Raw genomic sequence first — 14,184 nt, forward strand, 5'->3', positions numbered from 1 at the left:
TTGACAAGAGCTTAGAAGTTTTGATTTTCTGACCTCTGTCAGAAAAATCCTCATTTCTAAGGAGTCTATTATTGTTCCCAAGAAGGGAACTCTTGTTGACGGGGAAAGAGAACTTTTTTCTATGTTCACTTTCCATCCGTGAGATCTGAGAAAGGCTAGGACGATGTCCGTATGAGCCTTTGCTTTTGACAGAGACGACGCTTGAATCAGGATGTCGTCCAAGTACGGTACTACTGCAATGCCCCTTGGTCTTAGAACCGCTAGAAGGGACCCTAGTACCTTTGTGAAAATTCTCGGAGCAGTGGCTAATCCGAATGGAAGTGCCACAAACTGGTAATGCTTGTCCAGAAAAGCGAACCTTAGGAACTGATGATGTTCCTTGTGGATAGGAATATGTAGGTACGCATCCTTTAAATCCACCGTGGTCATAAATTGACCTTCCTGGATGGTAGGAAGGATCATTCGAATGGTTTCCATTTTGAACGATGGAACCCTGAGAAATTTGTTTAGGATTTTGAGATCTAGAATTGGTCTGAATGTTCCCTCTTTTTTGGGAACTATGAACAGGTTGGAGTAAAACCCCATCCCTTGTTCCCCTATTGGAACTGGATGAATTACTCCCATCTTTAACAGGTCTTCTACACAATGTAAGAATGCCTGTCTTTTTATTTGGTTTGAAGATAATTGAGACCTGTGGAACCTTCCCCTTGGGGGTAGATCCTTGAATTCCAGGAGATAACCTTGAGAAACTATTTCTAGTGCCCAAGGATCCTGAACATCTCTTGCCCAGGCCTGAGCAAAGAGAGAAAGTCTGCCCCCCACCAGATCCGGTCCCGGATCGGGGGCCATCCCTTCATGCTGTTTTGGTAGCAGTGGCAGGCTTCTTGGCCTGCTTACCCTTGTTCCAGCCTTGCATCGGTCTCCAGGCTGGTTTGGGTTGAGAAGTATTACCCTCTTGCTTAGAGGATGTAGAAGTAGAGGTTGGTCCGTTTCTGCGAAAGGGACGAAAATTAGGCTTATTTCTAGCCTTAAAAGACCTATCCTGAGGAAGGGCGTGGCCCTTTCCCCCGGTGATGTCTGAAATAATCTCTTTCAAATCAGGACCAAACAGTGTTTTGCCCTTGAAAGGGATGTTAAGCAATTTTGTCTTGGAAGACACATCCGCTGACCAAGACTTTAGCCAGAGCGCTCTGCGCGCCACGATAGCAAACCCTGAATTTTTCGCCGCTAATCTAGCTAATTGCAAAGCGGCATCTAGAATAAAAGAGTTAGCCAATTTAAGTGCTTGAACTCTGTCCATAACCTCTTCGAACCAGAAACACGCTGCCGTAGTGACAGGAACAATGCATGAAATTGGTTGTAGAAGGTAACCTTGCTGAACAAACATCTTTTTAAGCAAACCCTCTAATTTTTTATCCATAGGATCTTTGAAAGCACAACTATCTTCTATGGGAATAGTAGTGCGTTTGTTTAGAGTAGAGACCGCCCCCTCGACCTTAGGGACTGTCTGCCATAAGTCCTTTCTGGGGTCGACTATAGGAAATAATTTCTTAAATATAGGGGGAGGAACAAAAGGTATGCCGGGCCTTTCCCATTCCTTATTTACTATGTCCGCCACCTGCTTGGGTATAGGAAAAACATCGGGGGGCACCGGAACCTCTAGGAACTTGTCCATCTTACATAATTTCTCTGGAATGACCAAATTGTCACAATCATCCAGAGTAGATAATACCTCCTTAAGCAGTGCGCGGAGATGTTCTAATTTAAATTTAAATGTTACAACATCAGGTTCAGCTTGTTGAGAAATTTTTCCTGAATCTGAAATTTCTCCCTCAGACAAAACCTCCCTCCTGGCCCCTTCAGATTGGTGTGAGGGTATGTCAGAAACGTTATCATCAGCGTCCTCTTGCTCTTCAGTGTTTAAAACAGAGCAATCGCGCATTCTTTGATAAGTAGGCATTTTAGATAAAATATTTGCAATAGAATTATCCATAACAGCCGTTAATTGTTGCATAGTAATAAGTATTGGCGCACTAGATGTACTAGGGGCCTCTTGTGTGGGCAAAACTGGTGTAGACGCAGAAGGGGGTGATGCAGTACCATGCTTACTCCCCTCATCTGAAGAATCATCTTGGGCACTATTATTATCTGTGGCATCATTGTCCCTACTTTGTTTGGACACTATGTCACAATTATCACATATATTTAAATGGGGAGACACATTGGCTTTCATACATATAGAACATCGCTTATCTGATGGTTCAGACATGTTAAACAGGCTTAAACTTGTCAACAAAGCACAAAAAACGTTTTAAAATAAAACCGTTACTGTCACTTTAAATTTTAAACAGAACACACTTTATTACTGAATATGCGAAAAAGCATGAAGCAATTGTTCAAAATTCACCAAAATTTCACCACAGTGTCTTAAAGCCTTAAAAGTATTGCACACCAAATTTGAAAGCTTTAACCCTTAAAATAACGGAACCGGAGCCGTTTTTACATTTAACCCCTATACAGTCCCAGGTATCTGCTTTGCTGAGACCCAACCAAGCCCAGGGGGGAATACGATACCAAATGACGCCTTCTATAAGCTTTTTCAGTGGTTCTTAGCTCCTCACACATGCATCTGCATGCCTTGCCTTCCAAAAACAACTGCGCATTAGTGGCGCGAAAATGAGGCTCTGCCTATGACTAGAGAAGGCCCCCATCTGAAAAAGGTGTCCATACAGTGCCTGCCGTTTTTTTAACAACAATCCCCAAGATTATAATAACTATAAAGAGTTATAATCTGTCAAATATGCTTAGCAAAGTAATCGTTTTAGCCCAGAAAAATGTCTACCAGTTTTATAAGCCCTTATAAAGCCTTTTATTCTTTTGCTTAATCTAAGAAAATGGCTTACCGGTCCCCATAGGGAAAATGACAGCCTTCCAGCATTACAAAGTCTTGTTAGAAATGTGGCCAGTCATACCTCAGGCAGAAAAAGTCTGCCAACTGCTTCCCCCAACTGAAGTTACTTCATCTCAACAGTCCTGTGTGGAAACAGCAATCGATTTTAGTAACGTTTGCTAAAATCATCTTCCTCTTACAAACAGAAATCTTCTTCTCTTTTCTGTTTCAGAGTAAATAGTACATACCAGCACTATTTTAAAATAACAAACACTTGATTGAAGAATAAAAGCTACATTTAAACACCAAAAAACTCTTAGCCATCTCCGTGGAGATGTTGCCTGTGCAACGGCAAAGAGAATGACTGGGGTAGGCGGAGCCTAGGAGGGATCATATGACCAGCTTTGCTGGGCTCTTTGCCATTTCCTGTTGGGGAAGAGAATATCCCACAAGGATGACGCCGTGGACCGGACACACCTATGTTGGAGAAAAGGGCTGTGCCGATCTTCACCTGACAGTTCACACATTGCTAGAGCCTCATCTCACACATGACGTAGCATTAACACAATAAAGATATTATGCATAAATCCCCCCTGTTCAATAATCCCTTTTCCAGGGATATTAACCCTTGATTTTATACAGATAAAAGGAGACACACTTTGACCCTGTCTTCTTGCGTTATCATATGTGTATAAATGAAACGATCTTACCAGAATCTATGCCGTGGAACAGGAACACGGCCCTTCAAGTGTGACAGGTTAGCAGCATTGCTCCTGACATGGACTTGAGTGAATAAAGGCAGGCAGCGAAACTCGTCAACGCTGATTGCCCAGGAGCTGTTAACATGAGTCAGGACACTCCCTGCATCTCCGGACTCTTAACTTTCATCCATGCTCTCACTGAGAGGCTGACAGGATTACTTAAAACTCCAGTCCCATTTCGAAGAGTACTACCCTCCATAAGAGACTACTCTGAATCTTCCAACACTTCTCTGCCAACCTCCTGTGACGAAAGGCAAAGAATGACTGGGGGATGAGGGGAGTGGGGGAGGTATTTGAGCCTTTTGCTGGGGTGTCTTTGCCTCTCCTGGTGGCCAGGTTCTTATTTCCCACAAGTAATGAATGAAGCAGTGAACTCTACTCCCATTAAGATGGAAATATAAATATCCCTTCAGATAATATTTTTGGCACATAGCCCAAAATATGTGTTTATCAATGCTGCAATGAGTGTACATTTTTTTCACTCACTATATATAACAAATGAAGAAAGCGGACAATCCAGGCGAGTGGAGCACATGACGTGTGCGTACAGCGGATACCTGAGCAAGTTTTCGGAGGTATGAGGAAGTGACCCCGCGGCTCGGACACACTACGGAGCGGTAAGGAATGCATGGCTGTTGATGGAGCACCGGGTTGCTCGCATTTTACTTGCAATTCCTACCGAGTGTGTGCACTTTAATGCTTAAAGCTGTATGTCACAGGAAACGTTATATCTGATGCTATTTGATTGTTTGGGAGAGACTGCCATTCTATAAATCCGTTTTGGGACACTGCTATCTGTGGATACAATTGGGTAGATTTGTTTGTTTTGTCTACCATACACAAGTGAGAACTTTATACAACAGTTCCATACCTTTTGGCTCAGTAAAAAACTTTCTTACACTGGACTATATATATATATATCAATATCAATTAGCGGTCAAACACTTGCATACAAAAAACGGTTTGGTCTAGGGTTAGCTGCCTGTGTCAGTTGATGTACACCCAGTCTTATTGCCTGGGTTATGGAAGGAACACCCAGTTTATGCTGAATGTGTTGCAAATGATAGACAGAATAGATAGATTTGACAAGCATTTAAAACAAATAAAATCCATACCAAAAGCATGTGTAAGGATCGTACATCTTTTGTAGAGTTAAACTGTTTTTGAAGGACATCTTCTACAGTCTTGTTTTCAAGCAAACTCTAAAAAAAAAAAAAAAAAAAAATGTACAGTTAATAAAACATTTACCTACACCTATTCTTATATAAATGAATAAAGTATAAACTTGGTCATCTCTCACACACTTTGAGCTATATCAGTACCGGTGGGTGTTACGGAGGGGAATATAAAACCTTTAGTTTTAGATTTAAAAAAGTAAAGTAGTGACCGGTGCTTAAGTAAATTTAAAATATATAATTAGATAAAAAAAAGAAAAAAAGAAAGCACTTCTAATTAGCACTCTTGCCTCTGAAATTTATTGTGCTTAAACCCAAAAACAATGGCTAAAAATAAATGTAGCCACCCACACTGATAAAGAAGCTGCAAACACGTAATAGTTCAATAATCTAAGTGGTTTAATCTGCCAAGGATCAAAACAAAAATAACAAAGAAAATATACACAAAACCCCAAACATTCTAAACGAATAAATATTAGAACAAAAAGGTATGTTTTTAGGGGGGGGGGAATACATTTACCACTGTACATCCATGATGATCAAAAGGAGTAACAAGTCTAATAGTGTCCCAGCGATACTGTTATCACAGGACTAAAGACAGAGCTGTAGTAGAAATCCTGCCAGTTATGCTATTAGTACAGGGATTGCTGAATACTCCATAATGCGATCAGGTAGGATAGAACAAACCACGCTGAAGTGCTAAATGTCTTCGTAAAAGGCTAACAAGCTATAGAACTGACTTCGCAATACACCCCGCTCGCTCCGGTAGTGCCTTGACAGTGTGAGCTCCTCTCAATGTGCTGTTTCGGTAGCGGGATAAGCTGCCTAATCCGAAATAGCTAAGAAGTCGGAGTGCTTCCTATATGCTCTAAAAGACAAGTACTAAGGGCATTAACTGGCAGTTGTTCGGTGGAGCGGGTAGCATACAAGCCTGGATAGCACCAATGATATTTTGCATGTAGATGTCCACATAAAAGTGATCCAACTTCCCAACCAAATGTCAGGACTTAGGGCAGTGTAGAAAAAGAGCCAACAAATTAACTCTTTCTTGTCCTTCTTAAATAGCAACATTTGTTGCCTTCCCCTGGGAATCCAGTCTGTGAATTTAGGTTCCATGTAGAGTACAATGTTAACAAATAACCTTAATATTGCAACAAATGTAATTTTACAATAAAAACCGCTATTACGTTTGATCCTATATAAGGCACAGTTATACAATACAATTCGTAACTTAACAATATTGCTAAAACCTGTTCTATACAAATGAAGTCCTAATTGAACTGATATTAAGAATTTACTTTAATAAATTAGAATATTCCCTTATAGCTATGATGTAATATTTTAATTTTTTAATGTAAATAATTGCACCATGGCCCTTTCTCACAATATTATATTTTTAAAGGAAGGTTTTCAAAATATAGTCCTTCAAGAAATAGCACAGAGTGTCATCATCCACGTATCAGCCTAAAAATGGATGATATAATTCTTCATTTAAACCTCTAGAAGACAAGGTATCTAAGTTATAAACCCAACGATTTTTATGTTGTAGGAGGACCTTATCTAAATTGCCTCCCCTAATGAATAACAATCTTTTCAATCCCTATTATGCAGAATGTTCTAGGAGAGGAGTTATGGTATTTGTTAAAGTGTTGTGCTATACTCAAGTTTTTTCACTCATGTTCAATGTAACGTATATGTTCTAATGTCCGGTCACAAAGGGCTTTTGCCGCCTTTTTGACATAGAACAAAGGACACCCACATTTGGCCAAATAAATTAGACCTTCAGATCTGCATGTAATATTCACCCTAATACTATAAGTGTGGCCTGTTTTAGATACAAAGTATTTAGCTTTTTGTATATAGGTACAGGCTTTGCAACACCTACATGCATAACACCCTGGTTCAATTGAAGACCGATGTAACCAATTCTGTGTTTGTGGTGGTTTGCTAAAGAAACTATATACCAAATTATCACCTAGATTGGGTGCCCTCCTCGCAGTCATCCGAGGGTGTTCTCCTATAACTTTATACAAATCTATGTCTGTTTTTAAAACTAGCCAATGTTTGGAGTTGTATTTCACTAGTACAATTTCTTCTTGCTCGTACAAATTGTGATATAGGTATCCTCTTGATTAAGGAATAGGGATGATGGCGTTTTGTGCTCTAAGAAAACTATTAGTAGAAGTGGGTTTTCTATAGATAGAAGTGTATAGTTGATTATTGGTTTTATAAATATTAAGGTCCAAAATTGCATTTTGTCCATGTGTGCATTTATGGATTTTAGGTTTAAATCCTTATTGTTCAATTTATGTACAAAGTCCCTCAGCTCACTTTCAGTGCTCTCCCAGAATAACAGCACATTGTCAATATAGCAAAGCCATAGACTGACATGCTGTGAACCTGGGAGATCTATATCAAAGATATATTTGGTTTCCCAATATCCCATATAGAGGCATGCATATGAGGGGCAAATATAAAACCTTTGCCTAGGATTGTTGATGCATGGTCATTTTTTAACAACCAAAGTAGCTTTGTTAGAAAACATACTCCGAAGTGTAACAAAACCTCCCAAACTGCAATTCAAGTATGTGGTGAAGCAGCTCCATTTTAGCAACTTATGTAGGGTTTATGCCCATTTTAGGCAGAAATTAATGGATTGCTCTGAAAACCCCTTAAGGAAAATAGAATCAGAAATAAGTCCCCAGCACAAAAAAAACATCTAGATGGTTGAGAACCCGGAGAAGATGCCAATGATTTTGTTACAAATACTGATTGTTTTTTCAATCTCCTGGGCAGCCAGTGGAATTGCCCTCTGTTTGGTCCTATGTACAGTATCCCACAAAAGTGAGTACACCCATCACATTTTTGTAAATATTTTATTATATCTTTTCATGTGACAACACTGAAGAAATGACACTTTGCTACAAAAGTAGTGAGTGTACAGCCTGTATAACAGTGTAAATTTGCTGTCCCCTCAAAATAACTCAACACACAGCCATTAATGTCTAAACCGTTGGCAACAAAAGTGAGTACATCCCTAAGTGGAAATGTCCAAATTGAGTCCAATTAGCCATTTTCGTTAGCGTTACAAGGTCTCAGGTGTTAATGGGGAGCAGTGTGTTAAATTTGGTGTTATCGCTCTCACACTGCACTCTCTCATACTGGTCACTGGAAGTTCAACATGGCACCTCATGGTAAAGAAGTCTATGAGGATCTGAAAAAGAGAATTGTTGCTCTGCATAAAGATGGCCTAGGCTATAAGAAGATTGTCAAGACCCTGAAACTGAGCAGCAGCACGGTGGGCAAGACCATACAGCGGTTTCAAAGGACAGGTTCCACTCAGAACAGGCCTGGCCATGGTCGACCAAAGAAGTTGAGTGCACATGCTCAGCATCATATCCAGAGGTTGTCTTTGGGAAATATACGTATGACTGCTGCCAGCATTGCTGCAGAGGTTGAAGGGGTGGAGGGTCAGCCTGTCAGTGCTCAGACCATACGCCGCACACTGCATCAAATTGGTCTGCATGGCTGTCGTCCCAGAAGGAAGCCTCTTCTAAAGATGATGCACAAGAAAGCCCGCAAACAATTTGCTGAAGACAAGCAGACTAAAGACATGGATTACTGGAACCATGGCCTGTGGTCCGATGAGACCATGTAAACTTATTTGGTTCAGATGGTACCAAGTGTGTGTGGAGACAACCAGGTGAGGAGTAGAAAGACAAGTGTGTCTTGCCTACAGTCAAGCATGGTGGTGGGAGTGTCATGGTCTGGGCCTGCTGCCGGCACTGGGGAGCTACAGTTAATTGAGGGAACCATGAATGACAACATGTACTGTGACATACTGAAGCAGAGCATGATCCCCTCCCTTCGGAGACTGGGCCGCAGGGCAGTATTCCAACGTGATAACGACCCCAAACACACCTCCAAGACGACCACTGCCTTGTTAAAGAAGTTGATAGTAAAGGTGATGGACTGGCCAGCATGTCTCCAGACCTAAACACTATTGATCATCAAACGGAAGGTGGGGGAACGCAAGGTCTCTAACATCAATCAGCTCAGTGATGGAGGAGTGGAAGAGGACCCCAGTGGTAACCTGTGAAGCTCTGGTGAACTCCATGCCCAAGAGGGTTAAGGCAGTGCTGGAAAATAATGGTGGCCACACAAAATATTGACACTTTGGGCCCAATTTGGAGATCTCCACTTAGGGGTGTACTCACTTTTGTTGCCAACAGTTTAGACATTAATGGCTGTGTGTTGAGTTATTATGAGGGGACAGCAAATGTACACTGTTATACAGGCTGTACACTCACTACTTGTAGAAAAGTGTCATTTCTTTAGTGTTGTCACATGAAAAGATATAAAATATTTACAAAAATGTGAGGGGTGTACCAACTTTTGTGGGATACTGTATGTTATGAATACTAGCTTGAGCGCTTTCAAGTACAGTTTGTTAGTAGTGTTAGTGATCAGCAAGAAACCCAAAAAATCGAGTGCTCTAAAGGGGCCTTTTTGGGTTATCTCTTAGCTAGTTACAGATGTAACTAAATTCTCCAATGTACGCTTAAAAGCATTTTCTTCTTTCTGAGTGTAAACTAGTTTCCTTTGAAGCGAGTTGTGTAAGGGGATGTGCTGCCCAGATGTTGGAGATGCACACAGTTTATTCTGGTAAGTGCTCCTCAATATATGGGATATGCACTGCCTTCAGTCTAAGCATAATCATTGTCATAGGCACACAGCATACAACCCCACCAGTACCTGAATATAACGGCAAATGTGAGGGGTAATTTTTTCAGCTAAATTAAATTTGTTTGATCTATGAAAGGAGTAAGGTTTGATTAACACATTACCTCAATATTATTATTCCACTTTTCAGCAAAATCCAAGTCTGGAAAATCAGGTGGCAGAGAAAGCTGATCTTGAAATATTTTTAGGAACTCCGTAAATTTAAAAGAGTTTAGCAGATGAATCTGTCTGTGGGAGAATCGAGACTTTACTCTCTTTTCCAAGAGTTCCATAACATCCTTCAGGAATGAAAAATACAAAAAAAATTGTTTGCAATTAATATTTAGTATTTACATGCAAAAACAGATTACAATACAATAATTATGAAGTAAAGAACTATATTTGTACTATATTTGTACTGGTTTGTAGATGGCTACTAACATTTGAATTAAGTAGAAATTCCTCCCAGATACAAGTGTGGGAATATAAGTCCCTATGTATCCACCTCACCTTTCTTTTTGAGTCAGCTTGCACATAAACTGTTTAGAGAAAAAATGAGGAAGGGGTCTGAACCTGAAAGAACCCAGAAGCTAGGTAAAAATAAAAAAATGCATGGCAAGTAGTGTGGACCTTTATATGGTTCTACTTCACCATATTTATATTGACCTGGGGAATGCTGAAATAAAAATGTTAACATTTTATATCCCTTTAATATGTCAGCTAGCTGGCAAGATTTTCCGTGGAACACCGTTTTCCATTGTTGCAGCCCAATGCAGTGTGCAGGCATTGGTAGAGGGGCGTTAAGGTTCTAACAAGATATTTCATAGCTACAGATTATGCATGTTTGTCCACTATGAAAGGGCTTCCTGTCCTTGTTATTGTCTTGAATTTTTTTCTTTCTTGAGAAAATAATGATTCTCTATCTTGACCACTTTGCTAAAAGAATTAAAGAGGTCAAGTTTCCCAAAGATAGGCAGCTGGATTGATTTGAGGCATAAAGCAAGTCACAAACTAAACAAACATTTTGTCCAGAGAAAACATTAACTTAGGTATAGAAATCAGCTAAGAGGTAAAAAAAAACCCAAAATGTATGCTTACCTGATAAATTTATTTCTCTTGTGGTGTATCCAGTCCACGGGATCATCCATTACTTGTGGGATATTCTCCTTCCCAACAGGAAGCTGCAAGAGGACACCCCCAGCAGAGCTGTCTATATAGCTCCTCCCCTGTCACCCCCAGTCATTCGACCGAAGACAAGCAAGAAAAAAAGGAGAACCTATAGGGTGCAGTGGTGACTGTAGTTTAAAAATAAAAAACACCTGCCTTAAAATGACAGGGCAGGCCGTGGACTGGATACACCACAAGAGAAATAAATTTATCAGGTAAGCATAAATTTTGTTTTCTCTTGTAAAGGTGTATCCAGTCCACGGGTTCATCCATTACTTGTGGGATACCAATACCAAAGCTTTAGGACATGGATGAAGGGAGGGACAAGGCAGGAACTTAAACCGAAGGCACCACTGCCTGTAAGACCTTTCTCCCAAAAATAGCCTCCGAAGAAGCAAAAAGTATCAAATTTATAGAATTTAGAAAAGGTATGAAGTGAAGACCAAGTCGCCGCCTTACAAATCTGTTCAACAGAGGCCTCATGTTTAAAAGCCCATGTGGAAGCTACTGCTCTAGTAGAATGAGCTGTAATTCTTTCAGGAGGCTGCTGGCCAGCAGTCTCATAAGCTAAGCGTATTATACTTCTTAGCCAAAAAGAAAGAGAAGTTGCCGAAGCCTTTTGGCCTCTCCTCTGTCCAGAGTAGACAACAAACAAAGCAGATGTTTGACGAAAATCCTTCGTAGCTTGTAAATAAAGCTTTAAAGCACGAACCACATCAAGATTGTGTAATAGACGTTCCTTCTTTGAAGGATTAGGACATAGTGAAGGAACAACAATCTCCTGATTGATATTCTTATTAGATACCACCTTAGGAAGAAACCCAGGTTTGGTACGTAACACTACCTTACCTGCATGGAAAAATCAGATAAGGGGAATCACATTGTAAAGCAGATAACTCCGAAACTCTTCGAGCCGAGGAGATAGCTACTAAAAACAGAACTTTCCAAGATAAAAGCTAATATCTATGGAATGCAAAGGTTCAAACGGAACCCCTTGAAGAACTTTAATAATTAATTTAAACTCCATGGCGGAGCAACAGGTTTAAACACAGGCTTGATCCTAACTAAAGCCTGACAAAACGCCTGAACGTCTGGAACCTCAGCCAGACGTTTGTGCAAAAGAATAGACAGAGCAGAAATCTGTCCCTTTAAGGAACTAGCTGACAAACCCTTCTCCAATCCTTCTTGGAGAAAAGATAATATCCTAGGAATCCTGACCTTACTCCATGAGTAACCCTTGGATTCACACCAATGAGGATATTTACACCATATCTTATGATAGATTTTCCTGGTGACAGGTTTTCGAGCCTGAACTAAGGTATCAATGACCGATTCGGAAAAACCACGCTTTGATAGAATCAAGCGTACAATCTCCAATAAGTCAGACGTAGAGAAATTAGATTTGGATGTTTGAAGGGACCTTGAAGTATAAGGTCCTGCCTTAGCGGCAGAGTCCATGGTGGAAAGGATGACATGTCCACCAGATCTGCATACCAAGTCCTGCGTGGCCACGCAGGGGCTATCAAGATCACCGAAGCTCTCTCCTGCTTAATCTTGGCAATCAGACGAGGGAGCAGAGGAAACTGTGGAAACACATAAGCCAGGCTGAAGGACCAGGGCGCTGCTAGAGCATCTATCAGCGCTGCCTTGGGATCCCTGGACCCGTAACAAGGAAGCTTGGCGTTCTGACGAGACGCCATGAGATCCAGTTCTGGTTTGCCCCAAAGTTGGATCAACTGGGCAAATACCTCCGGATGGAGCTCCCACTCCCCCGGATGAAAAGTCTGCCGACTTAGAAAATCCGCCTCCCAGTTCTCTACTCCTGGGATATGGATAGCTGAGATATGGCAAGAGTGAACCTCTGCCCATAGAATTATCTTTGAAACCTCCAACATTGCCAGGGGGCTCCTTGTTCCCCCCTGATGGTTGATATAGGCTACAGTCGTGATGTTGTCCGACTGAAATCTGATGAACCTGACTGCAGCTAACTGAGGCCAAGCCTGAAGAGCATTGAATATCGCTCTTAGTTCCAGAATGTTTATCAGAAGGAGGGCCTCCTCCTGAGTCCACGAACCCTGAGCCTTCAGGGAGTTCCAGACTGCACCCCAGCCCAGAAGGCTGGCTTCTGTCGTTACTATAGTTCATTCTGGCCGGCGGAAACTCATTCCCTTGGACAGATGGACCCGAGATAGCCACCAGAGAAGAGAATCCCTGGTCTCTTGATCCATATTTAGTAGAGGGGACAAATCTGTGTAATCCCCATTCCACTGATTGAGCATGTCAAAGTTGCAGTGGTCTGAGATGTAGGCGGGTAAACGGAACTATGTCCATTGCCGCTACCATTAATCCGATTACCTCCATACACTGAGCCACTGACGGACGAGAAATGGAATAAAGAGCACGGCAGGAAGTTAGAAGTTTTGACAACCTGACCTCTGTCAGATAATTCTTCATTTCTACTGAATCTATCAGAGTTCCTAGGAAGGAAAGTCTTGTGAGAGGTGAGAGAGAACTCTTTCCTTCATTCACCTTCCACCCGTGAGACCTTAGGAATGCCAGAACAATGTCCGTATGGGACCTGGCGATTTGAAAAGTTGACGCCTGTATCAGGATGTCATCTAGGTAAGGGGCTACTGCTATACCCTGCGGTCTTAGAACCGCCAGAAGGGACCCTAGAACCTTCGTAAAGATTCTTGGTGCCATGGCTAACCCCAAGGGAAGAGCCACAAACTGGTAATGCCTGTCTAGGAAGGAGAACCTGAGAAACTGATGATGATCCCTGTGTATCGGAATATGTAGATAAGCATCCTTTAAATCCACGGTAGTCATATATTGACCCTCCTGGATCATAGGTAGGATGGTTCGAATAGTCTCCATCTTGAAGGATGGGACCCTGAGAAATTTGTTTAGGATCTTGAGATCCAAGATTGGTCTGAAAGTTCCCTCTTTCTTGGGAACTATAAACAGATTTGAATAGAAGCCCTGTCCCTGTTCCTCCTTTGGAACTGGGTGGATCACTCCCATAACTAGTAGGTCTTGAACGCAATGTAAGAATGCCTCTCTCTTTATCTGGTTTGCAGATAATTGTGAGAGATGAAATCTCCCCTTTGGAGATGAAGCTTTGAAATCCAGAAGATATCCCTGGGAAACAATCTCCAGAGCCCAGGGATCCTGGACGTCTCTTGCCCAAGCCTGGGCGAAGAGAGAAAGTCTGCCCCCCACTAGATCCGGTCCCGGATCGGGGGCTATTCCTTCATGCTGTCTTAGAGGCAGCAGCAGGCTTTTTGGCCTGTTTCCCCTTGTTCCAAGCCTGGTTAGGTCTCCAGACTGGCTTGGACTGGGCAAAATTTCCCTCTTGTTTTGTAGAAGAGGAAGATGAAGCTGCGCCACTCTTGAAGTTTCAAAGGAACGAAAATTAGTCTGTTTGGTCCTTAACTTGTTGGACCTATCCTGGGGAAGGGCGTGGCCT

General features: G+C 41.6%; 1 protein-coding gene across 4 annotated transcripts in view; it reads right to left on the reverse strand.

Annotated features, from left to right (window-relative positions):
• ORC4 (origin recognition complex subunit 4) overlaps positions 1-14,184 on the reverse strand; it is a 348,821-nt gene that overhangs the window by 121,815 nt on the left and 212,822 nt on the right. For all 4 annotated transcript variants that reach the window (XM_053698281.1, XM_053698278.1, XM_053698279.1 and 1 more), the window contains 2 exons: positions 9,674-9,847; positions 4,767-4,853 (listed from right to left, as the gene is read on the reverse strand). In XM_053698281.1, coding sequence (XP_053554256.1) covers positions 4,767-4,853; positions 9,674-9,847 — 261 coding nt within the window. The remainder of the gene's footprint in view (positions 1-4,766; positions 4,854-9,673; positions 9,848-14,184) is intronic.

This window comes from Bombina bombina, chromosome 1 (assembly GCF_027579735.1).
Source record: "Bombina bombina isolate aBomBom1 chromosome 1, aBomBom1.pri, whole genome shotgun sequence".
In the NCBI taxonomy this organism is placed as follows: domain Eukaryota; kingdom Metazoa; phylum Chordata; class Amphibia; order Anura; family Bombinatoridae; genus Bombina; species Bombina bombina.